This window comes from Falco peregrinus, chromosome 14 (assembly GCF_023634155.1).
Source record: "Falco peregrinus isolate bFalPer1 chromosome 14, bFalPer1.pri, whole genome shotgun sequence".
NCBI classification, from domain to species: Eukaryota; Metazoa; Chordata; class Aves; order Falconiformes; family Falconidae; genus Falco; species Falco peregrinus.
The window spans coordinates 12746080-12771648 of record NC_073734.1 but is presented as its reverse complement, the minus strand read 5'-3'; the positions used below and the strand labels follow the sequence as shown (position 1 = coordinate 12771648).

Genomic DNA, 25569 nt, shown 5'->3' with positions numbered 1-25569 from the left:
TTGTTTTGTGGCTTACTGTCATTATACATTTCCAGATCCAGAAACTGGTTAAAACCAGGGCTACAGTAAAAGTCTTTGCGATCAAGATCTATTGCGATGAAGAAAACAACTCGGAAGGCCTGTAATACATGTTCTACATGGGTAATAAGACCATTGAGAATTCTCATTGTTAATTATAAAAAAAAAATATTAGAGTAATAGCATTTATGTTCCAAGGAGTAAGCTAATTGCTAACTATTACAATCTGGTTGAAAACCACTATGAGGCATTCAGTAATCTCATTTAATTATTGCTGCCTTCTGCCTTCAGCTCAGCATCTTTCTGATCACTTCTGGAGGGGAGGATGAGATGGGCTCCCCACCCTCCTGCCCCGGTCTGGTGTGTCACATCCCAGGGCATGTCTGGCTCTTCTCCGCTCCTTTCACCCGGGGTGCCTCTGCGGTGCTCCTGAGCAGCTGCACAGCAGTATCATCTCTGATCTGCTTTTTTTATGGGTTGTTAGTGGTGAGCCAGGTGCTTTATAGGGAGTTCTCATTTTATAAATTATAGGAGTTAACCAGTTTGCCAGTGGATGCAGTGTGAATAAATCAAGATTTCTTGCACAGCAGTTAATGTGAAGTTTGGTTTTATGTAAATGGGAGTGTTAATTATGCTACAGAAAAATAGATGATACATAGTGGAGGTCAGTAGATGACGTTCTCTGCGTGGTAAGGTCATTCTGTGGTGGTCAGGTCATTGGTCCTGGTGTAAAGCACTCTGTGGTCTCTGTGAGAAGCAGAACACTGCAGGAGACATCTGGGCCTTCTGAGGCAGCTGCAGTGCCACGGGCAGCCCCGTACCTGATGGTTTTTTCCCCGAGTGATAGTTGCACTTTGTTCATTTGTTCTGCGCTTTGGAGGTCTAGAAACCTGCCTTGTTTCTGCTGTGAATTTAATTCTAGCAAATGTACTTGTTGTTAATTCCTCCTTACTCCTTTGTGTGCTTTGCAGCAGTTGTCTGCACTCAGCTAGCCCTTGTCTTGCTGCGTCAGGCGAGGGAACGTTCTGAACTCTGCTTCTAAGAGGGGCTTGCTGGGCTTGGGACTGCCCAGCAGCCTGGCTGTGTACCACTGCTCACTGGTTCCTCAGTGGGCACAACCTGAGCAGCAGGTCGCCTTAGAGGTGTACCTTACTCGCCTGTACCATGACATGTATTTCTCAAGCCTCTGCTGGAAATACCTCTTCTGTTATGTCATAGGGTTGCATTGGTATTTTATAGTCATTCTGTGATTAGCTGTATCTTTCATCTTTCATTCTCTTACAGTTTCCAAGCAATAAATACTTGTTTATGTAAGAAACCCATGTGAGTCTGTTGTATGTTGAGCTTTGACTCTGTGGCATATGTGTAGCTGCATGTTCACCAGTATCCACTGTCATACTTAACAACTTAAGATCTTTGGCATTTGTCTTTAGAAAAGTGATGCCGTTATGTCATATGAAAAGGATCAAATTTGTAATACACCTAGAAAACCTGTCTTTAGGTAAAACATGTCTCTTTGGTGTCTCTGAAATTCTTTGATGTCTCTTTAAAAGTTGTAGATTGGCATTGCTGAGTGGTGATATTTTTATACTGACATTTACTTTAGAGGAAGAATGATAACTGTTTAGCTTTGCTTTTTGTTGTGTCTGTGTGCGACTAAATAAGAGACTGTTGTCTTGCCACTGAAAGGTGAATGGGGTTTGGTCTCTTCCATGGTGTTGCTTAACTACCATCTGCCTGTGGGCTGGTGTCCTGCTGCGGGTAAACTCGACATTCCTGTTGTAAACTTCTCTCTGAGATGGTGGATAGTTCTAGATTCTGCTTTCAGAAGAAATTTCTATAAACTCTGTAATAAATGTTTTCCCTCCTGTTATGAACAAGCGTAGTAGTAACAGGTACACTATACTGATTGCGGATGCACCAGTATCAAATGTAGTTCTAATGACATTAGTATTTGGAAAGCTACCTTCTTTTCTTTTAATCTTTCTTGTAATGTCTTTTGTTGATGAGCCTCCCCAGTGATTAAATTACCATCTCGAGATAAGATGACAAGGAGAAGGACTAGAAATGTAGGAGGTGTTTTTCTTCTAACCTAACCAGTATAGGAGGAATCTGTTATTTCTGATGCAATTTAATGCATCATTTTGTCAAATCAACTTGCACGCTTTTTGATAGGCATCATCCTGTGCTCAAAACTGCATTTCAGAAATACCTGCCTTGCTTCTAGACCTCAACAAATAATTCTATACTGAAATTTTGTATATTGAGATGACTAGATGCACAATGAATAGACATTTTAACAGTGGGTCAGCTGCTGTTACTGTGTAGTGGTAGTAGTTGCTACTTCTGAATTAGAGCTGGATTAAAAAATTATATTCTGATTATTTTTTTAAGTAAGTCACCTAATTCTTAGGTGATTTGTGTAGTCAGTTGCTTCCAAAACATGGAAAGCATGGAAGTAATGTTCAGGTTTCTCTGGGCCTTGAACTATCAACTCTTCAGGATATGGAAGGAGGAAAGCAAAAGCTAGGTAACACCAACCTGATGTAGAATAGGTGTAAGAACATACAACCATGAGTAGAGTAAAGATGGGTCAAAAATATTTTTTAGACTATGGGACAAGAGGTCTTAGAGCTGGCATAGCACTCACCCAAACTAAGAAGCCCAAGCGGTACAGAACAGCATGATTCAAGTAATGCAGTCTTTATGGTGCTGGATCTCAAGCATTGTTTTATGTGGTAGATGTCCAGGATGAAAGCTGTACTCAAGCTGCAGTATGTTATTAGAATGGCATAATGCCTGAAATGTGGTTTCAGGTAAACAGAGTAAATTTTGATGTTTTAATCTTACTTTGTGCAAATTAAACTGGAAACTAAACTCTTCAAGTATCACGTTCCTGACAGTTGTCATTAATTAATTACGGCTCTGATAGGTAATGCCTTAGCTTGTGGAAGAATACGATGCATTTTTAACCAAACAAGTTCCTTCAGCATTGTCTGAAGTTTTTAAATATGTAACTTGATAGTCAAGTATTGATACTTCAATTATATCTGTTTGAGGCACTTCTTTAAATTTTCTTTGGCTTGTGTGTATGGTCACAAAGTGTCCAGGTTGCAAGTGAGCCGGCCTTGTTCGCGATCGTTCCCCTCCTACAGCAGCCGTGTGCCGGGTATGTAGGGATATGTCCTGTGCTTGGATCTGGCATTGGCTGTGGTGATACTTCTGCTGTAACTTTCACTGAAGCTAAGCGCTGTTATTTTCAAATGCTATAAATCTGCCAGTGATACAGCACTACTCATGACGGTTCTGGCAGTTTTTTGCGAAATAATTTTATGAACCAACTACAAGCATTTCTTTATGAGTGTTTTCCTGTTCTTTTGTACATTTTACACTGAAATCTTCATGCAAGAAGGCAACAAGCACAGTTGTGAATATTATGAAATACTTAAGTTCTGCAAGTCTTTGATAACCTTCAGTAACTTCTGTCTTATGAAATTATTTTCTAGTTAGAACTGATGCCGCCACTTAGAGTGTAATATCATTTAAAAAACCTAACTGTTGTTTAATGCTTAGAAATTTTTTATCTAATATAGGTGAAACCTTTTATTTAACATTGAGATCTTTGAGTTTTTATGATGTTATCACTTAGTAACATTTATAAAGTATTTTTGGAAAAATTGCTCTTCCAGAATTACAGGCTGGTGTCCTAAGTCTCTGGGACGTTCAATGTGTCTAGGTCATGGTGGCAGTACAGTAAGAGCGGTGGCCAAGCAGGCGAAGGCATTGTTACCAGGCTTACGGCTCTTGTGTTGTTAACGGCATTTTATAGTTCTCGGTTTGCAGTGTGCCCAGTTTGTTTGCAGTCTTTGGGCAGATCTGTTCTTCAGTTATAAAATCACATGTAGGTGGATTTGCAGTTATGCAACAACAGTTTGTGGGCTCTTTTCTATTTGGGATGAGACACTGCTGTGTAATGCTTCTAAGTCTAAACAGCAAGGCGGGCTTGAAGGCTTCATGCATTCCGCAGTACAGCTGGCAGTGCTCTTTAATGTTCTGGCCTACATCTACTTTTTTTAATGTTCTGTTTTACCAGTATGTCTAGACTATTTTTGCCTTTTAAGGCATGGCATCTAAGAGGGCCTTCAGATCGCAATCTTGGGAAGGTTGGGATTGCAAGGACTTTTTTGCACCATTTCCTTTAAACAAAAACAAACCCAAAAAACTTTAATGGATTCCTTAGGACTACTTTAAGTTCTTGATTGTTTTCTCATTAAAATTCCTTTCTTGTTTTAGTACTTGTGGGATGTTTGATGCTTACTCATAGTTGGGATTAAATGGGGTTTTAAAGGATACAAACTGATTCTGATAGTCTTAAAATAGAACTCTCACTTTTTAAAGTAGCCTGACAGGCTAGTTAAACAAGAGGCTGCACAGATCAAATACTTGACAAATTTTATGAGTACACCTTTACTTTTTAAAACCAATTAATTTATCCTACTGTTTGTTACAGATTTACAGTACTGTGTTTTAATACTGTTTTGACTAGCCAGGTTTCCAGCACAGGTTGGCCTGTGAACATGAATGGGAACATGAAGCCAGGTCAAAAGTCTTGATTTTTCTCTTTCCTTTTAAGAGCAGTGTAGAGAATTCTCATAAGTGAAGCCAATTTTTTTTTTCTACTTTAAAAATCATACAAACATAGTCTCAGTAACTTGCTGTGTTCCAACAGGGAGCGTGTGTGTGTATGTACCATACAGAATGAGTGTGCAGCCTGAAGGCAAAAATAGGGTAACTGTATTTATCCATTTTATTTAAATAGAAAAGATATGATACAAATTTTGAGTTCTTACGGCTTGACTTAATAGAAAGTACTAGGAAATGGACCAGAGAGGATACTGTACCCTTGCTGAAAGGCTGGGTATGGGAAGTTGGACAATGTACTGAGTTCCCTGGACACGCTCTATTAAATTCCCTGCGCAGCTGTTATTAACAATCTTAATAAATGCTGACACAAAACTAGTGACTTCTAGTGACACTAATTATTAAACTAGTCTTCAAGACAAACAAGAATTACCAACGATTTTTAAGGAAGCTAATTTCTATCTTCCCCTGCCGTGAGGACTGAAAGTGAGGCTTACTACGCTTCCCTGAACTTAGCTGTTAATCTGTATTTTTTTCCCCTCATTTTATTTCCTGCAGTTAGTTTTTACTCTGTGTTACGACTGTAAAGTCCACATAAGTAGGGCTAGCAGCAAATGGGACTAACAGAAAAATACTTTTTCTGCCCCCACTCTGTGCAGCTGGCAGTGGCTGAGGAAAGGTGCAGATGTATACAAAATTATATTTAGTGCAGCACCGAAGAAATGCATGATGTGTTTCGTGACCTGTTTTTACCTACCTTATCTAAGAACATGATATGCAAATGTTAGTCAAATTGTGGTAAAATGGGACTTGAAGAAACTTGGTTGAGTAGTTATACTGTTTAAGAATTTCCACTTCTGTTATGCGCATGATTTAATTATGGTTTTCATAACTCCAGAGCGCTGTTCTGAAGTCCGATGTGGGACATACTGCAGTGGCTTAGTCTGCAATAGTTTGCTTTGCTTTGTGGTGTGTCCCCCTCTGCTCCTTTGGCATAGGCATGGGGATGCTGAGGCTTGCTGAAGTGACTTGGGAGAATTTTACTGTGACCTTTGTGAGTTGCAGCTGCCTCTGAGGAACCTGCCGTGTCTTGCAGCAGGCAGTATTGTTAGAGAGGGTAGCCTGTGACGCTTGGCAGTTACAGGGAGATGGCTGTAAAAGCTGTGCTTGCCCGATGTCTGTCAAAATGAGTATGAGACAATGAATGGGAGAATTAAGCCTCAAACATCAGGATACGGTGAAAGGGGTGGGGGGGAACCCTACCTCCTATAATTTTCTGTTTATGTCCACTCACTGAAGCCATTGGCACAATTCGGTGTACTGTAGGTATGGAATAAAATAAGTCTTTGCGTTTGAGTTGTTAGTTTCAATGGGTTGCATAGGGATTAAGTGATTATTACAGTATATAAATGGGAAAGTTAGAAATACATAACTTGGTACATTGGGATTTTATTCATTATCTTGCAGGACCTGATGCTTATGAAAATACTTTGTATTATGGTGCATATGAATTGTAGTTTTAGGGACTGGAGGCACAGGTTCCTGTGGAAGGGAAGCGGTGGGACTGGTTGTTCTGCGTGGGTTTTTTGCATTTTTGTTTAAAGCATGGCTCTCTTATGATTTTCAAATGAATGTTCATGTAGGATGGGGTTGCTACAAAACTGTTGATGGGCTTCTGTTTATGGGACAGGTGGCATGTTACATTCCTGTTTTGTCTGAGCTGGAAGAAATCAGTCTGAATCTCTTTCAGGTTTCTGTGAGGAGATGTAATGTGCCTAAAACAGATACCTCCTTGCAATGTGTCTTGGCTTCAGATTCTGTTCAGTGGTTCTTTTGGTCATCTTCTTGGCTGGATAAAACCTGAAGTACACCTAACTCAGAGTGATACTTTTTGTTTATTTGCATTGGCTTTTTGTGTCTTTGGGTTGTTGGTTTTTTCCCCCTGTTAGGAAGATGGTCGTGTTTCAGTTGGGTGCAAGTAAATAAGACGAACTCGGTCAGGTCTGCAAAGCCATGGCAGGTAGGGATAAGCAACTTCTTACAGGTGCCAGAGTAACAGTGGGTGAGATACCAGTGGCGTTGTGGCTGAGCCTGGGGTGTGTGTGTGTGTGTGTGTCATGGTGTGACCCTTCCAGTCCCAGTGGGGTGCACCCCTGATGCCAGAGGTGCACTGGTGCGAGGGGCCACCTGGGCAGCAACCCTGCCCTTCCAGGGAGAGCGGGGAGGAGGTGGTGGCTGTATTTGATGCTGCAGCCCAAGACCACCTTGTGCAGAGCACCGCAGCATGGGTCTAGTCACTGACACCGCCAGAATGAGCTGCTAGAGTTGTGCAAACCAGGGCTTTGCAACTGTCTGTGTGTTCAGTTATTACTTTGAATGCTAAAATGAATTTACTTAGAGGACAATATAAATGTAATGTGAAAAAAAAAATCCTGAATTATTTAGCAGTAACTGGAAGAACAATGTTGGTGTTTTCTTTTAAGAGAAATCCAAAAAAATTGAAGTATTTCTGTACTATAGAATACTATTTGTTTGATGGTATTTGGTTTTGCATGTACCTTGCAGATAAGAATATTTGTTGTATAGGTGTGTCAAATCAATAAGCAGAACGCTGGACTGATGCCTAGTTAGCAGGAAATAAGTCGCTGCTTCATGTCTGCAGCCTTTTTCTGGTCTAGACACTATGATTAAGTTCACTTTTAAAATTGATGCATTTCTATTTTAGCCAGTTGAGAATCTCTTCTATTCACTTTAGTTCAGTTAATTATTTTTTTTTAAAGTGTTAGTTTTGATGTACTTAGTGTTTTGGAACAACTTCCATTCTGTTGTTAATTTTGAGTGTTGATTACCCTCGTTCTTAAATATGACCCTTTCTCATAATATGCCATTAAAATGTTTCTGGCCTCAGAAATATCTTCTGTATTTACAATTGGTCTTTTGCCTAAGTTGAGAAAGGGAAGTTAGCAGTAGCTGAATCTTTCAAGGATTATAGAAAACTGCTGGAGGTTGCAAAAGATCAGCCGATTTAATAAAGATTCCACAATATTTAATGCGCTGAAGTCTTGCCACGTTATATCCAAAACTGAACGAAGAAATAATGAAAAGTTAAGGAGTACAGCTACAGGTAAAAACCCTAGAGATGCAATGAAGATCTGAAATACAAATATTCTGCTGTTACTTCTATCACCACCACCAAAACCAAATCAGAGTTGAATTTGGAGGTCTGGCTGAGTTCCTCTGGATTTGTTCAGTGTTGTATTTTGTGCCATTAGAGCATAATTTAGTTTATCCAGGGTGCTGAATCACTGGTGGTGCTTAAGCTTTCCACTAGTTTTTCTAACTTTTCTATCTTGTAAGAAAAGTTCAATACTCATGCATGATTGAAGGCTCCTTGCAGTCCAGTTACCACAGTTAATAACAGATTTCTTCTAGTCTCAAGGATGCAGACTAGGAACAGGCGGGAAATCAGTCATTCTTCTGCTTAGGGTAAAAGATGGTTTCCTGCTGGAGAAGCAGGGCCGTGTTTAAGCCATATGATCCCAAATACTCATATCTGTGCCAGCTGTTTTAGATGTGGGAAATGCATGTGCTTTGCAAGGAATGAGAACCCACTTGGTTTCATACATTAAGTTGGGACTGCAGGGCCAAGTAAATGAGAACAATAAATCTAGATTTTAATTCAAGAAAGTTTAATGTCTTCAGATACTTTAAGTGGTGTAAAAGCAATTTATTTCTTCTCGATTTTGTGCGTATGTATTCTGCTGTACCATTAATTTAAACAGTCTGGATGTAAAAATGTCTTGGTAGTGTGACATTCTTACTAAAATTCTGTGGGTATTTTTCAGGCAGAAAAAATGCTGACCATTTTGTGGGTTTTTGGAAATCGTGTGTAATTATGTCATTTAACCACACAATAAGACTTTCTGTGGTAAAGTTTTAGATAAACAGGAAAACTCATTTTTTACTTTGTTTTCATTGCAGAGCTGTCTTTTTTTTTTTTTAGTGCAAAGATGTTTGATTATTTTCTTCAAAAAATAAAACACAAAGTGTTCTGACAGGAAAAATACACCATTAGCAACCTCCTTTCAGCTCTCTTTCAGCATTGGTGTCTGTCGTAGCACATTTTCTCCATTTTGGGGGAATACAGTGTTTTATGTCTGACTTGACTGTGTTGCCAAGAAAGTGATGTAAATATAAGCCATTTACATAGCCTTAAGGCAGATGATTTCTTCATTAAGGGCCCTTCTCCAGGGGAATTTACAGGAAAGTTGAGATGAATACAGTAATGGTAGGAGGCTAATGTGGCTAAATTAAAGGACATTGGATCCCAGTATAGAGGCTGTCTTTCAGGAATTAAATGGCCCTAAATTGTGGTCGCTTCATCCCTTTCCAGTGAGGGGCTGCTTCACTGAATAGAGCCTTTATGTGGGGGTTGGATGCTGTTTAATGAAGTGCGATAGCTTCACGCTGTACATGAGTTATCTTAGCTGTCCTAAATATCCCAAACAAGAAAACTGGTTAACAATTTGCCACTTTATTCAAGCCAAAAAGCACAACAAAACCACTATTGGGAAATACCTTGTACTTAATTCCTCTACTTGGATGTTTTTTTTCTTCTTCTGCATCATGTGGTGGTGGGAGGTGAAGGATGCAGGGCTGTATCGCACACGTTGGGCTGCAGGTCTGGGCAGACCCAGACCTCTTCTCAGCTCACCCTGAAGCTTGTTCTTGTTGATCCTGCTTTGCTGACCAGACTCTTGGATCTCCTTTGTTCAAGAAAAAGGTGGTATTGCAGGCAGCCTGGGATGCCTCTGCGTGGACCGGAGCATCCAGTAGGATAAGCAGATGTTGCCGTTGTGACAAAATTGCGTACCAACGCAACGTCCCCTGTATGTACTTCAAGAATGGAAGTAGAAACCAAAAGCAACTGTTAAAAAAAACCAACCAAACAACAAACAACAGTAATAGGAGAGTTACACAAGTCTGAAGGCATTGGAGGAGTTAGGGTGGAATAGAAAACTCTGCAAAGTACTCAGTACAGAGAAAACCAGATGAAAATGTTTGGTTCATCCATCAGAGGAAACTTTCTCTATTGACTCTGCCCAGGAAAGCTGTAGCTGTGTTATTTGTGGGAGAGAGCAGTAATTCATGTAAGAGGAGATCTTCACCACGTTCAGCTTCTCTTTTTTTTCCTCAGTAAACCAGCCTTGAAACTGCTGCTTGTGGAGAAACTTGTCAAAACTCATCACCCTAAACTATGAGGTGTGACTTGAAAGTGAGGGTCACCTCCTGTGGTGGACAAATGGACAAATTTTTTTGCCTGAGATCTATGCTCTGATACGATGCTGGGGTTTTTGTGGTTTGGAGTTTTTGTTGGTTTTTTTTTTTTTTTTTTTGTGTGGTTTTTTTTCTTTTCTTTTGCTAGTCCTGTGACTGCAGTTATGGGAGGCAGATGCAGGCCTAGATGGATCTTGTCTCCTGGTTTTCCGAAGTAGCGTTGGTGACTTGTGTGACAAAGCAAGAGCAAAACTTTAGCAGCTGGGGAGGGAGGGCTTTTCTCAGTCATCTGGGGCAGCGCAAGGCTCGGCACTCTTGTGGGGTGTCTGGATGCAGCATGGCTGCTTCCCAGGAGAGCTGGAGGGTCTTTGTCCTTCCTCTTCCCAAGAGAGTGTGTCTAGCCAGCATGGTAAGGCAAGGCATCAATTTTATCTTAGGTGAGTGGTGTGGCAGTGGAAAGAGCGTAGGAAGCTCTGGAGAAATTACTTTTCAGGTCTGTGAGCCTTGGCAAGCTGTGAGCTGCATGTAGATCATCAGCCGATTCACTAGGCAGTGATGGGTGGTCAACAGGCAGTGGAGACAACGTAGGTTAGAAAGATGTTTTCATTACAGTTACAGAGCTCGGTGAGGGAACAGGGGAAAATGGTGAGTGCTAAACCTGCGCTGCAGTCCCTTGGAAGATAAGCTGGGGCGCTGAGGTGGTGACTGGCTTGGTCTGTTCGCAGTGGGATGCTGGGGGCGTGCTTAGGGGCAGGTGCCTTTATGGCCATGTCAATCCAGCAGCATTCGGGGTAGCAAAACTGTATTCCTTACCAGCTTTGTACAACCAGTCTCATTTATTGCATAAATTTAGATGTGCAGAGAAAGTGAAGCATTTTTCTTACAACGTTAACACATTAATTTTTTAAAAACGAACTTGATCAGTGGATGACCAAGCAAGCTGCTTTGGCTCACGTTGCAGCATTTACACACTTTCAAGTAGTGTAGCTGGTTAAGTCATGGGTTTGAGTCCATAAGGTCTTTCACTTTCATTTCATGTGTTCAGAGTAGTTTGCTTTTTTCATTAGAAACAAAATTAGATTAATCTCTGAGTGGAATGGCCACTGAAAGCAGTGCTAGTGTGTTTTTATAGAAGATTCATGTTATTTGTAGTTAATTGGATGGATGCGTCTGGCAAGTTTGTAAGTGTGTAGGAGGACAAGAGTACCCTGATGTTTCAAAGAGAAAATATGTCATATTAAAGACTGAGATTTTTTTTTGTGTGTGTTTACGAAAAGAGAAGTTTCTGTGGGAGGATAGGTTTTTCAGATGTGGTTATTTGGATTTCATTTCTTACAGCAGTCATTGTGAGACAAATAATGGGCAGTCAATGAGAAGGTGGTATCTGTAGCACTGGCAGGATGAATAATCTTCAGGAATGGTGAAATGTTTTTTTATTGCAAGAAAAATAGTAACGCGGTTAGTTGGAATCTTACTTGAAGTATGTAAGGGTTACTAGTAAATTGTATGCATGAGAATGTTCTCCTTTCCCTGTACCCCCCAAGAAACAAGTGTTTAGATGTCCGATCTACTCCGGGATGATGATACTCCTGCTAACCGTCAGTTGTTGTGCATGCTTTCAAAACACAGCCTCTGCTTTGTGGCCAGAGTCTCCATCATAAACTGAAGCAGTTGGGGTTTTCTTCCAACCTTTCTGATAAATGTACCAACAGACTTGGGCTACCCCAACTCTGTACACTAATGCTGCTGCCTCTTAAACTGATGGCACATCTTCACTTGCATTTGAATGGTTTGACTTAACCCAAACCAAAGTGTACACAACAAACACTTTTATTTCTTGGGGGTGTCACAGGTAAATATATTTTATAGTTTCTTAGGGATAAAATGAAATCTTAAGGTAGAATTGCTCTGAAATGTATTAATTATTAATTTTGATCTTGGGAGTTCATTCCTCCAAGTGCCTCTTCGGTACATAATTTATTTCTAATGCTGTATGCAGGAAACTCTTTCCATCATTTTTGAGCTTTGACTACTAAGATGGGTATGTTATCCTTGAAGCAATACTGTCTGATATGGAGAAGAGCCAGCGTAAGATTTTTATCAGCAAAACAACAGAGACTTCCTCCTTATGCCAAGTAGCAGTTGCCCAGCATAGTAGTGATTGGTTGTGCCAGAACTTCTGGCTCCTTCAGCCTAATGTTGGTGGCACAATTCAGATTTGTTCATGTTTTTTGAAAGTGAACCTAATAGTGCTTGGGCTTGTACTACACTGTTCCTGGAGAATATTGTGGAACCATTTCTTTTAAGAGAATAAAAATTTCAAAATGTCATAATATATCAAAAATAGCGGCAAGAACAGTGGAGACTTTGTTATATTGGAACATCTAAAATATAATTTTGGCAACTAACATGTACCATTAATACCTGATACTGATCCTGCTTGAAACAGCTATTGTTTTTTTTAGAGGTTTTCTTTTTTCTTTTTTTTGGTGAATTGTGTTCAATGTAACCTTCAGTTATGAGGCTCGTGTTCACAGAAAAAGTGGACTTCCTTACATGCTAATACTGTAAAATGAAGCTGATTCCTGGATAGGTTTTTTTGTGTGTCCTTGCTGAAATCACAGTTTGATTCTGGTTTACTGAATGTTCCATTTCACTGCATATTTCTTCTTATTTTTTTGTACAAAGTAATTAAATGTCAAAGATGAAATCTGAAGTTAAGTGTTCAGTTACAGGGTATCCATTCAGAATGTTTGCTGTGAATTGGCTTGCTCTATTAGCTGGCAAAAATTAGTACGGCATGCACTTTCTTAAAGAGAGCGTGCGAAGTGAAGTGTGAGAGACTTTCTACCCAAGTGTGAGGGGTTTTTATTAACTTGTTTTGCTATATTTTAATCCTTTTTTAAACTTAAATTAGCTACTGTATTCTGAAGTATGTGGCAAACAAAGCATGCAGGGTATTTTCCTTTACTTAGAATCACTGCTGATGTTAGTGACAAAAATGGTAACATTTTTCAAAATCCTTTTGCTTCATTTTGCTAGCTTTGTTATAGGAGGCAAGGACAAATTAACGGATGAAGCATAAAAAGTGCTGAAAGAAAGTATATTTGCAAAACATTATTGAAATTGGCAAAGAAGGATTTAGCAGAAATTGAATTGTATTGTGGCTTCTGTCAATCGTTTAAATCTGTGTTATTTGTGCAAAGCCTTCGAATTATGAATATTTAGCTCTGAGGCGGCTATCTTCTTGAGTTCTTAATTGCCAAATTTAAGTGACTGACTTCAGTCTCAGTAGATTTTTGCGGCAGAGCAAAAAAGTGTTCTTTCTGAAAAATGTAAGTGGGTGGGTGGGGAGGTTGTTGAACTGGAAACCAAAGCACAACATTCTTAGGGCCTTACTTGCTTGCCATGGAAAATGTAAAAAGAAAAAAACCCACAAAAAAACCAATACACAAAAAATCTCCCAATGATAAACAAAACTGTCCATGCAGCTGTTTTTCTTTTACCAGTTACATGTAAAGAGGAATCAGTTTGAAACATACTGACCTATGTAAGTTGTGTACTTTGTGGTAGCTAATCAGTGGGTTTGTCCTTTGGTCAGATTTTTAAGTATAGTGAATTTCACTGTTTTATGCTAAATAGTAAATTTAACTCTTGTCTTGCAAAAGTCTGCATTTGTATTAACTCTATCAAGATACCTTCTGAATTTAGTGTGACTAACAGTTAGCCCAGTCGGGTGTGTTTGTGACACCAGGAGTTTTTCCTTCATCTATTAGCTGTTCATTTTATTCTTGCAAGGGAATGATAAAATATGTTTTTATATGAAATAAAGTGTATTGATGATAAAAAAACATGAGAAAGGCGGACATTTTTGGAGGCTGGTAGAGGTCCTGAATCTATTTTGATTGATTTAGATCTCAACTTTGTAATGAAATTTAAATAATGGCTTTATTAAAATGTCTTTCACAGTCACAGTGTATTAATACTGTGTAATTGAGTCTGAGGTTGGCCTAACAGACAAATGAGTTCCATCTTTAGGTTTTGGAATACCATATCGTGAATGAAAAATGAAATAGCATGTTTGAGGTGCCACTTGCATATTAAGCCAGTGGCCTGAAGGGGTTGCATGGTCTTGGGTGTCTCAGTCATGTTGATGTTAGACTTTTTGTAATTTTGCTGAAGTGCATTTTGTTGAACAGAAGATATCCAGAAAGTCTTGCATTAATTTGCTTTTGTTTTTGCTCTTTACAGTGCCCTGTTACAAACTAAAATCACACATTCCTGAGTGTAAACTGATCATGTTCCCAATGGAAATTTCAGGAATACTTGTGGCTACTTTCAAAATGTGGAAATCTATTTATTTTTTTTCCACTTGTTTTTCTTCCTAGGTTTTGGCACTGATCGCATTCATCTGCATAGAGACCATCATGGAATGCTCCCCTTGCGAAGGCCTTTATTTCTTTGAGTTTGTGAGCTGTAGTGCGTTGGTGGTTACTGGAGTTCTGTTGCTTATGTTCAGTCTAAATCTTCACACAAGGATACCGCAGATCAACTGGAATCTTACTGTAAGTTTGTACAAATCCTCCCTCTGTTAAAAATAGCTGCAAATCTGTTTTTTAAGTTTGGTCTTGGAACTTTTATTTTCTGCTGTTGTTTAAGGTTGCATATGAGTGTTCTTTGTGCTGAGTAAAGTATGCCTTTTACTTAGATTTGTTTAGATATATATATATTTATCAGCAGAATGAGCTTTGAAACGTAGCAAGATTAAACTACATAGAACTAAAAATTGTCTTCTGGTAGATTCTCTTTGAAAGGAAGAATTTCCTGCTAATGCCAGCAATTACTGTTTGTGAATGAAGTGGATAAAAATGCAGCATGTTGTTACTTAACTTTGACAGATGCTGTATTTACAGTAGCCTGTTGTTCTCTCTTACGCTGTTTTTTTTGGCTGTTTTTGTTTTTTTTTTAAATTAGGACAGCTGTGCTACATATATTTTTTTTTACAGAGATTAATGCAATCATGGGGTAGTAGTGTAAAAAAACTAATGCTTTCTGTGAAAATTGGATGTTTTGAATTGATTACACATAACTATGAAACATTGACTGACAATGCTTAATGTGTTCTCAAAATACGAGGAGTTTTAGGAGGAGAACTGCTGGCAGTGCACATTCCTTTTGTAAAAGTCTCTATTTCCATGCTGTATTTTGAGTTAAACTTTCAGATTGGGTTGCATAAACACAAGTCACAAAACCAACATGTTAAGTCACTCTAAGCAAAAGATCTGTCAGCTTCAAGGACAGTATTTATATCAACTTCTTCAGACGGGACAGATGCATATGTGCCTATGTTCTGTTTTATTTTATAGTCGTCATTTTGTAAGTACTGTTGGAGACCAGTCCCAGAGGTGTTTAGGCTTCTGTGTGATTTTTTTTTTTTTTTTAAATTGTTGCAGTTTATTAATATGTGCAGTTTGCCATATGTGCATTTGTAAGCCTAAGTGACTTACCTGAAATTAGATGGAATGTGGAATTAGATGATCCTTTGTACCTTGTTGAGGAGCTCTTCCTAAGAGTACTTGGTAGACAGATTCGATGGACTGAGAACTATGAGTGATAACTAGGTGGGGGAGATCCAGTAGCCAAACAAAACCAGTGGAACCACTGGAATATTACTGGGTTGTCTTGCCTTTGCTCCTTTTGTCTACATCTTGCCAGTGTTGTCACCACTTATCTTTGTGGCAAGCTGAAAAGCAGCAGCTGCAGAGAGAAGGTAGTCTCTGTTTCTGTGGCCAGCTTGGCAGTTTAACGAGCATCATAACAACGTGGCAGCTCATAACAGCAATTGAAGAGCATCTTTTTATACCACACAGTTCTGTATGTACTAGTAGGATGTACCAGAGCATGATAACAAGTGTGTATAGGTGCATCAGTGTCATATAAAATGCATGATGGTTTTGCTGGTGTCGTGTGAGTGGTTTCACACTGAATACTAGGTCCAGCTTGGGTTCAAAGTAAGTTTGACTGAGATGTTTTATCAAGCGGCCATAGTGGTATGCATGGTGCCTGTGTAATGACTTCACATACGCTTGGTTCTGTATGTCTGTACCTTTGGTTCTGTCGTTGAGCCCTGTGGCACACTTTACTGCCTCCCAGAACGCTTTGACAATGTGTTGAACATGCAGAAGCACAGCAGCCTAAATGCAGTGCTCTGCCTTTCCCCCCAGATAATGCAGCAGGTATCAGTGTGTAACTGGTAGGTCCTTTCAGCCACTCTGACTTCTTACAGTATTTTGAGTGCCAAGAATTACCGCTTTGAGTGCAGCATTCCTTGTCTCGGCACAGCACTCCATTAGAGATCTTCAGAGAAAAGAGGGTTTAAAAACCCAGCCAGTTGTGGTGTAGGTTTTTTTGTTTGTTGGGGTTTTTTTGTTTGTGTGGGTGTTTTTTAAGAATTTTGATTTTTAGGGCAAAGGTCATACTCTGAATCCCCTACCTAAATGGCATGGAGCAGCATGACATGGTCGGAGTTCAACCTGAAGGGCAAGTGGAGTACAATGCAAATGCTTTTGGTTTAGTTTACATTGCTGCATATTGCCAGATCAATAGTGGTAGAAGTAAATTGTCATGATCTCGCAAATCTCATTCTTTTAGTTATGTACTGAAGATGAAATGCTTCTTCCATCATTATACCGAAGATGTCTAAAGAAGCGAGAACTGGAAGTTTCTGACTTCTGTTAACTGATGAGACCATGTCTCCCATCCTTCTTCCTGGTATTGCTTACTGATTTTAATAATTGTTAGTCTGATCGAACAGTTACTCTGAGAGGAGTGTGAGAGTATCTTTGTTATTCAGATCGCTGTTTGCTGTTGCACATACAGAGTGGGAGATCAAAAGCTGCTGCTAAAACACCTATGGGAGATTACTTTGGCAAAGTTAGTAGGAAATCTAAGAATGTGGAGTTGTGGCTAAATTTTTTGGGGGCTTATTTTGGCGTTCTATTCTTTACAGTGTAGATGTATACTCCACCATTGTTTACCTCTTTCAATATTTAGTACTTTTCTGTGTTTTGGTGGTTATTTTGATCATTTTGCAGCTTGTGTATATTACAATTACCATAGGAGCTGCTTTCTGCACAAGACTTCCCACTCCTGAATGCTTCGGGAGGAAGTCACTGCTGCTTGTATATAACTTCATTAATGTACATGCTTTACAAAAAGGACTTTATAATGGATGTTTCCCTTGTGAAGAGTCTCAGACTTGGCTTTTAGAAGCTGTGTGAGAAAAAGCAGCTGCTATGGTGCTTGAAAGAATTTAGTAGTCTTAAATTTAGGAAGAAGGCTTCCTTTAAGAACAGCTACTTGAACAAACTTCTTAGGTACCATTTGAAACCACTTGCTTTCAAATGATCTTACATATCAGAAAGTATCAGGCCATCAGCTGCTATTATCCAACACAGGATTGTTTCCTTTAATACTTTATTAAAATTAGACTTCTTTCTAATGTGTTGTGGATATGTCCACAGTCCCTGCTTGGAATGAAAATGTGGATCAGTATATACTGGCACTGAACAGATATTGCAGATTTAAAAAATTGTTTTAAATATATATATTTTTAGCTGTTTGGGGAGACGAGTTTTGTTTGGATCCCAGAGACTTGCCAACTGTTCTCATGTTTTCCTGAGGTAAACATGAAAGAAATGTAGAGATGGTAAGTCAGGAAAAATCCTTGCTTGGGTGTGCTGGAAAGAGGCAGGTCTGTTACAGTAAGATGAAAGAACAGTCACTTGTTGTGTTGTGCAGCACTATGAATATTATGCAAAAATGCCAAAGCTGGGGAACCTGTCAGTGGAAATTTCCATTTCCTTTATGCTATGCTTCACAGCTCAGAGGGAACCTATTCTGCAAGGAGACTGGCAAGTGGTGTAGGGGAATGAAGGGCACAGCACAGATTCCTCCTTAACTGATGGGCTGCTGCTTTGAAATGTTTGTTTTCAGAGTTAACTGAATGCTTGCTCTAATTTTGTTTGGCTAAATTATCCATTTTTAATTCATTATTTGAATCTTGTGTGATCTATGGGGAGAGGGTAAGATCTTGCAGCCAAACACGTGTGTGACATGGCCCTCAAAGTAGGGATGGGGTAGGAAAGTTTACAGAAGTTAGGTAGTAGCTTTGGTGTTCTGGTGAATCTGCGTGTGGTTTGCCAGGCTTTCTGACAGTGACTGTCACTGCAGAGTGGATCTGCCATAATGCTGTAGTACCTTTTTTTTTCATGGCTGTTAACTGAGATAACTTGGGGAGGGGGAGAAGTGATGGCAAATGGCTGGGAATACTGGAATGTGACAGTGTCTCTTGGATAAGAATTTGTATGATGAGAGAAATCTGAGTAGTTACAGATGTGAATCATTGCATCATCAGCCAGTAGAACAGACTATTTATGTTTTGTGTGTAGGAGGAAATCTTCTGATAGATTTTGAACATTGATTTTTATTTTCTTTTTAAACATCCACTGGAGTTCTGGTATAATGTATTGTGTGACTCCGAATGCAGAGTTTTTCAGCCTAGAGCAGCCTCAAAGCTGAGGCACAGCACTGAGCACAGCGAGTCCCACCAGGCTTACTAGCCTGGAAACAGTCCCAGGGAAGCACTGGCACGGGGAGGAGACACGAGGAGTCAGGTATGTCTCTTAGAAGACACAGAGCAGTGGCTGTATTTTGTGTTGCCTGAAAATTTATTTCGTCTTTGCAGGCTTCCCCCCACCCCCCCCCCGATTGTTGCACTGATGAAACCTTATGTGCAAGCAACTGACACCTGAAGCAGTTGGCAGAAAATTTTATGCAGTGACAGTATGAGAAACTGTCTTATGCCAGCGTTGGCTCTGAAGAGTGTAGTTCTAAGGCCTTCACAGGGTAATCTTGTTTTTTTTAAAAAAAATATTTTTTCCTCTGTTTTGAAAAAACATCTTTGTTTTCTTTGGCTTGCTTAGCTGTTGAATGAGAAATTAAGTCATCTGTCGCATTTATGTTTACTGCTGTCAAAATAGCAAAACCCATTAAGGATAAAAATGAGTATTTTACAAATTTTTTAAAATGTCAGAATTAATTTCCTCTGGGTTAGTGCTCTTCATGGAGAGTTCTCATTTGGTGCAGTCTGGTGTAAATGATGCATTATTCTGTAAGAAATGCAAACACACGTTTTAAATACCAGAAATACTCCATGGTTTGGTAGTTATCACTAGTAAGGTCTGCTGCGCTGTGACAGTAAGAGCTGGGCCTGTCTGTGTGCAGGGCTGCTTATTGGAAAAACATGCAGGGAAAGCAGTGAGGAGTAGCTAAGAAAGAACTGAGAGGTAAATGGGGCAGGTGATCTTCAAGAAAGCAAAATGAAACTGGGATTGTAGAAGCATTTGTTCAGGAATGTGTTTTGTCATTTACAGTGGAGTTCCTACATCTAACAGGGCTTGCATTCCAACTCAAAAATAGTTAGAAGTAAATAAAATCATATGAATCTTCATTTTAAGGCCACTTCTTTATTTCTTTAAAGTCATAGCTTGTCCCTGACCTTTCAGAGAGCTGACCAAGGTTTTTGAAAGTTGCTTCTGTTAATTCAGATTTTTTTTACATACTTTGCTTGAGATGCTGGAAATAGAAATGATTTCTAGCAGGTGCCAGACACCTGGGACCAAATGGTAGTGCTGAAATGGAGCACCTGCAAATGAATGCTGGAGACCTTTGGAGGCTGCTGTGTGTACCCATGGGGACCTTCAGCCTTGCGCAGGGGCCAGGCAGCGTAGCCCCACGCTGTGAGATGGGCACTAAGGTATCTCTGCACAGTGTGAATCCAGCCCTCTGGGTCACTAGCGTGTTTCTGAAACCGGTGGTCACTGACTATTTTGCCAGGGGGAGGTGATGCTTAGGTGAATCTAGTGTTTGAATAAAGGTTTCTGTACCTATGAAAGCCTAAGCAAATGAGAAAAAACGAGATGGGGATTAGTGCCCATGCAGCTAAATTTGGTTCATTCTACCTAGGGATTATTTTTGCTTGAGAAACCGTGTTTCCATTTTTAATTGTGGTGCAAAATACTCATGCAATGTTTAATAATGCGATTATGGAGTAAAATTATGGGAGTTTAACTAGAGGTACTTGGTTTAGAGGACTGACTGGTATGTCTGTGAAATTCAAATCGATAGTTTCATATGGAAACAAGAAAAAGTTCCTAAACCTTTCAAGTAAAGAGGTAGTAGTTGGTGGAGAAATTAGGGCTATTTTAAAAAAAAGACACCAAAACAACAACAACAACAACAACAAAAAAACCCCACAAAAAAACCCAAACAACCACCACACTCCTCCTCTCTTCTCCTGCCAACTGAAAAACGAACACCAAAACCCAAACAGAGCTAAAATGAAATTTTACTTTCGACTCTCTCTTTTGTGGAAAATAACCTGGAGAGCAGCAGGCCACTAACTTCTGTCACCTGTTGTGACAAAGTCAAGCTTTTGGAATGTGCAGGCGTCTTTTCCATATTACATTCATTTAGCTGCTTTAAAGTCCATGTAAATGTAAGCTTTTGGATTTCAGAAAGCAAATGGCAAAAGCAACCACCAGTTTAAGTACCATATTTTTGTTTATACAAATTACAATTGCAGTATGGCCTTGTCTCCCTTGTAAATCGTACCTGGTCACTTGTGCAGTCTCTTACTTTGCCGCAAAACACAGGGTAAAAAGGCAGATCATGTGTTTTGATTGAATGTCTTAAAAAGTTTGCATGCGTGAAGTCATGGAGAGCAGTGGATATTACTGATGCGTCTGAGCATCAGAGCCAGCTCCTGGTAACATACCAAACTGGAAGACTGAACAGAAGCTTTCAAAGCTGATGTGCCTTGCAGCTTTCAGGAGTTTCTTAGTGGGAGTTTTCAGGTCTCTTAACAGACCTCTCATTCATAGCACCTATTCAGCTTTTCCATCCTCATTAATCCAGGAACTGTACCTACCCATACCATTAAAAACGAAAGACCCTAGGATGCTGTCCTTTATTTTCTAGAGTTTCCCACCTTTACAGCAGAATCAGCAGAACAAAAGCCTCATCCTCTTTTAGTATAATATGTGGTCTTGGCATAAACCCATCTTCATCCACAAGGTAAGATGCGTCCTGCCTTATGTCCCTTCGGACAGATGGGTGGTGATGGCAGGAGCAAATATATGTCCCTGGATACTCTCCTTTGGACTAATAGTATTTTTTTGCTAACAGTAACCAGCAAGTGACTGGAAGTCAGTCTTTCATTTTAAATAATTTTGGAAAGAGAAAGGGAGCAGCAGCAGTCTAGAGTGGATTTGATTCAGCTCATGGATTTTGTTCTGTTATGGATGGCAGCTTTGTACAGTATTTTATGGCACAGCATACTGTCTCATGAGGTTGCTGTAATTTCAGCAGAAATTCTTCTATCTGTGTGATGTGGTTTTTACTTTGTCTATAAATATAATAGCAAGAACTTCAGCTATATCATGGCCAGATTTGAAATGGCTCATCTTTTTTCAATTAGTTTATTTTTTATTGTCACGATTATTCATTTCTCTTACGTGGAAGAAAGCTACATTATTTTAGGGAGTGTCCTTCTTGAGTTCTTGCTGTAGTTCATTTTCTTTTGTTTCTGCTCTGACTTTGTCCAAAACCACTGTATTTTTTCTTTTCTTATCTTTCTGCTCTAAGTAGTATGTACCAATTTTTGGATTAAAACCGTCCACCGATATTTGCATCTGTGATGTTACCATTATATGTGTATGAATGTTGTTGTTGTGTCATTGCTCCTTAAGCTCCAAACAGTCTGATCCATGGATATGTATGAATGTGAATCAATTATTAGTTGCATTTAAAAGTTTTGACTTAACCAGGGAAAATGGAATTGTGGAAATGAGTAAGTGGGAGCCTCAAGGTTGAATTAAAGATTTGAATTGGTGGATTCTTTGCAGGGACAAACTTGATTTTCTTTGTAAAGAGTACAATGAAATAAAATGCCATTGATGATGACTAAGTTTCTAATGTACTTACATCTATGGTTTCCTGGAATAATCATGACAGAGGCATCAGCAGTCTAATTTCAGTGTATATATATATGTTTTGCAGTATCTCAAATTTCTTTCAAGCAGCCTTCAAGTCAATTTGTAGTGTGGGGACAGATGATAATGTGTGTCATGCTGTGGATAGGTCTAGCGGTCTTGCTTATACTGTTCTCCTTTGGCAAGATGATAAAACTGACAGATTCAAAAAGTCAGCAGGTCAGTAGGATTAATTAATAAGCACATCTGACCCCATAAATCATAGAGCATTATGTGTCGTCCACTTAGTCTTTAAGTATGGTACTAAGGAAGTACAAAATGGGTGTCTGAAAAAATATGACCTGGATTATAAGAAGTGAAAAGGTGGAGTATTAAGCACATCTTTGGTTGGCTGTTCTGATGGTTGGTTCCCTTACAATTAAAACTTACTTCATTTTGAATATGACTTTTGTCTGAACTTTGCATCTATTGATTTTGTTAAGCTATTAATTTTGTTGTGCTTTTCTATGTTAAACTTTTAAAACAACTAGTATTTTTTGATTACTTGAACACTGGAGTCTTCATGTACACAGCTCAATGTCTTTAATATTCAAAGCAGTTTAGGTTCTTTGCTTCATACTGTGAGAAATTTTCTCCTCCTTTCAAATAACTTTTGTGGCTCTTCTCTGTACCCTGTCCAATTTTTCAACATACTTTTAAAAATGTGGATACCGGAACAGGATGCGGCATTCCAGTGTCCCCTGCGAAGGTAAGATTACCACCTTACACCTATCGTGTGCATATGTCCAGAGGAATGTATAAGTGGGTTTGCTCCCTTTTTTTGCCATGGCATCACATCTTGAGATGCTTACCCCCTGTAATTGCCAAGTTCTTCTGGGTTATTTCTTCTAGAATTTTGTCTCCATTCTGCAAGGCCTTCCTGCAGCTGACAAATGTACTCTGGTCGTAAAATACACAACTTGACCTTGGGTTGAATTAATTTTTTAAAAAGTTATTCAGGAGCATAGCTGCTCTCTCCTCTGTATTTAGTTCCAGCATTCTTGGTGACATACATACGTTTACTATAGAGGCCTGATGAATGTGTCGAATACTGTTGTCTGGTATCTGTTGTCTTGTATTTAGAGACACTTCCCCTCTAGTGAGAAAAGGTTTGTGCCCATGAGAACTGCAGCTCTTGTTTGCAGTCGCAGAAGACAGTTAGAGCTGTTAAATGTAGAGTTGGAGAGGATACCTGGAGAAATTAGGAAATGCCATTTTTTTCTAGTATCTTCATTTTTGTCTTTATCTCTGCAAAGCAAGAAGTTATATAATAAAAACTGGAATAACTATTTAATAACATTGCAATTTTGTTTAATGCTGTAAGTACCAGATAACATCTGTCTCGGTAAGCTTGAACAGAGATGAAAAGTATCTCTATAATTACATACTGGCAGGTGAAAAGATGGTAGGAGTTTGAGACCCACGGTTTGCTTTTGTTTCCTTATTATTTGGTAAGACAATTTGGGTCTTACTGGGCTGGTGAAATCAACGTGTGGGTGGAAATGGCAATGAACAATGGAAGCTTCTCATTCCTTGGGAAAGTCCCCCTTTTAGAGGAGGACCAGGCCACAGTGGTACATCATACAGTTTATCCCCGGGTACGTTTAATTTTGATAACCAGCTGTTGCTGAGTCAGTACCCTCAAAATAGATAGTTTTCCCTTGAATAACACAGTGCCAGAAACCGTCGGTTTTTACAGTTACTTTCTAAAGCATTCTCCAGTCATGGCTAGAAAAACAGATGTTTTGGGGGTGGCTGGATGACAATGGTCTTTTCAAAGTCTTTGTGCTGTGTGGCTGGAACATTGTCATGGGTTTCATACCCAGGGAATAAGTTCAGATTTGTATCTTCAGTTTTCTTACCCAGGGAATAAGTTTAGATTTGTATCTTCATTTTTTTAAGCATAACTTCTTACAGCACTTCAAAAGATGCACTTTGGGGAAAAATAAAATAAATTAAAAAAGTCTATTTGTAGTAAGTGGAGGAGTAGGAACAGGAAGCGAGCCTGGCTCGCATGTGAAAGAACAGAGTCAAGTAGAACGAATTTGTCCTTGAATTCTAATTTAAGAGTGGTGATGGGATATTTTTTAATGGTGAAAGTTGGCATGTTCAGTGTAGTTTTGTTGTATTTCTTTTTTTCTTTAACTCAAAACTGTAAGTTGCACAACAAACTTGTATATGGGTTTTCTTTCCATCCCTTTTGTCTGTGATGGTAATTCACCTCACTGTTTTCATGTTCCTTTAGGATATTTGTTCTGAACTGCCATTCCCTGATTCTTCCACACCCTTTCTTGCTCCCTGACTTCACCTATTCATTTAGTTATCATGACAGTCTGTTATTTCCTACATATGTATATTGCACTGTACATACACTACAGAGATGTATCACATGTAAAGAAAAATGGTAAAAGATGCTATGAGTGACATGGTGAACAGCTAGTCCCTAATGAATCTAGCATTTTGTTTCTTTCGTTATTTTCATGTTCCAATTCCTAAATTTTTTTCTCGAGTCAGATCAGATAGTCTTGTATTGACATAGTTATTCTTGCGCTATTAACTGCTGTTCAGAATTCTTCGTTATGTTCCATTGATACGTTAATGACCCTGCTTTTATGTAAGGCATTGCAGCATAATCTTGTGAACACTGTGACGTATACAGTGTATATATGTAACTAAATTGCATGTTGCCTGTCATTTTTCTGTGCTTGGAGCAAAGCAAGAGTTTCCCCTGAACGTAGGTGCCCTTGGGGTATTGCTGTGCATATGTTCTAAAATGTCTGCTTGAAATGTCAATTTTATGCAATAAATATGTAAATACCTGTGTATTCTCACAGTATGAGCAGCTGTTGTTTGTAGAAATAGCATATAATATGCAGTTTTCTATAATGAAGGCCTAAACATTCATGATGGTTTTTTTTTTTTTTACAAGTTCTTTATCTGGGCAGTGCATGGACCACTGTCGCGATGTGAAAGATACTGAGGGGTTCCTGGTGTGCTGAAGTTGGATATTCAGGTTACTTCAGCTGAAGCAGAACAGCTTTACTCATTGTTCATGCTGATAGTACTTTTCTAATAACCCTAGCAGAAATCGAGGTAGTGCATCCAGAATCTGCACTGGTGCTTTCTATGTATGTGCTATTTGACTTCAGTTCACAGACTAATGTGCACACATGGCTGTGTTTCCTGTGTAATAATCCTTGCCTTCTTTTGTATCAGTGACAAACTGCATAGAAAGTGGGGAAAGAGTGCTGTAGTTCTTGTTTTAACCCTCTTCTGTTATTGCTTATAATACAAGCAAGCAAAGAATCATTGTTTAGTAATGCTAATGAATTTATTTTTTAGGATCTGGTCAACACTGGACTCAGCACTTTCTTCTTTTTCATTGCCTCTGTAGTACTTGCTGCTTTAAACCATAAAACTGGAGCAGAAATTGCTGCTGTGGTAAGAATTTGAACTTCTTTTATATATGGTTCTTCTGTTGAAACTAAAAATAACTTTTCCCTTGTGTTCATTGAATACTCCTGTTGCTTTTGCCATTGCA

The 25569-nt window shown here is 39.1% G+C and overlaps 1 protein-coding gene across 2 annotated transcripts in view; it reads left to right on the top strand.

The window, feature by feature from the left end:
- Positions 1–25569, top strand: part of CMTM4 (CKLF like MARVEL transmembrane domain containing 4) — a 39942-nt gene that overhangs the window by 5792 nt on the left and 8581 nt on the right. For both annotated transcript variants that reach the window (XM_055818714.1, XM_055818715.1), the window contains exons 2-3: positions 14325–14501; positions 25371–25469. In XM_055818714.1, coding sequence (XP_055674689.1) covers positions 14325–14501; positions 25371–25469 — 276 coding nt within the window. The remainder of the gene's footprint in view (positions 1–14324; positions 14502–25370; positions 25470–25569) is intronic.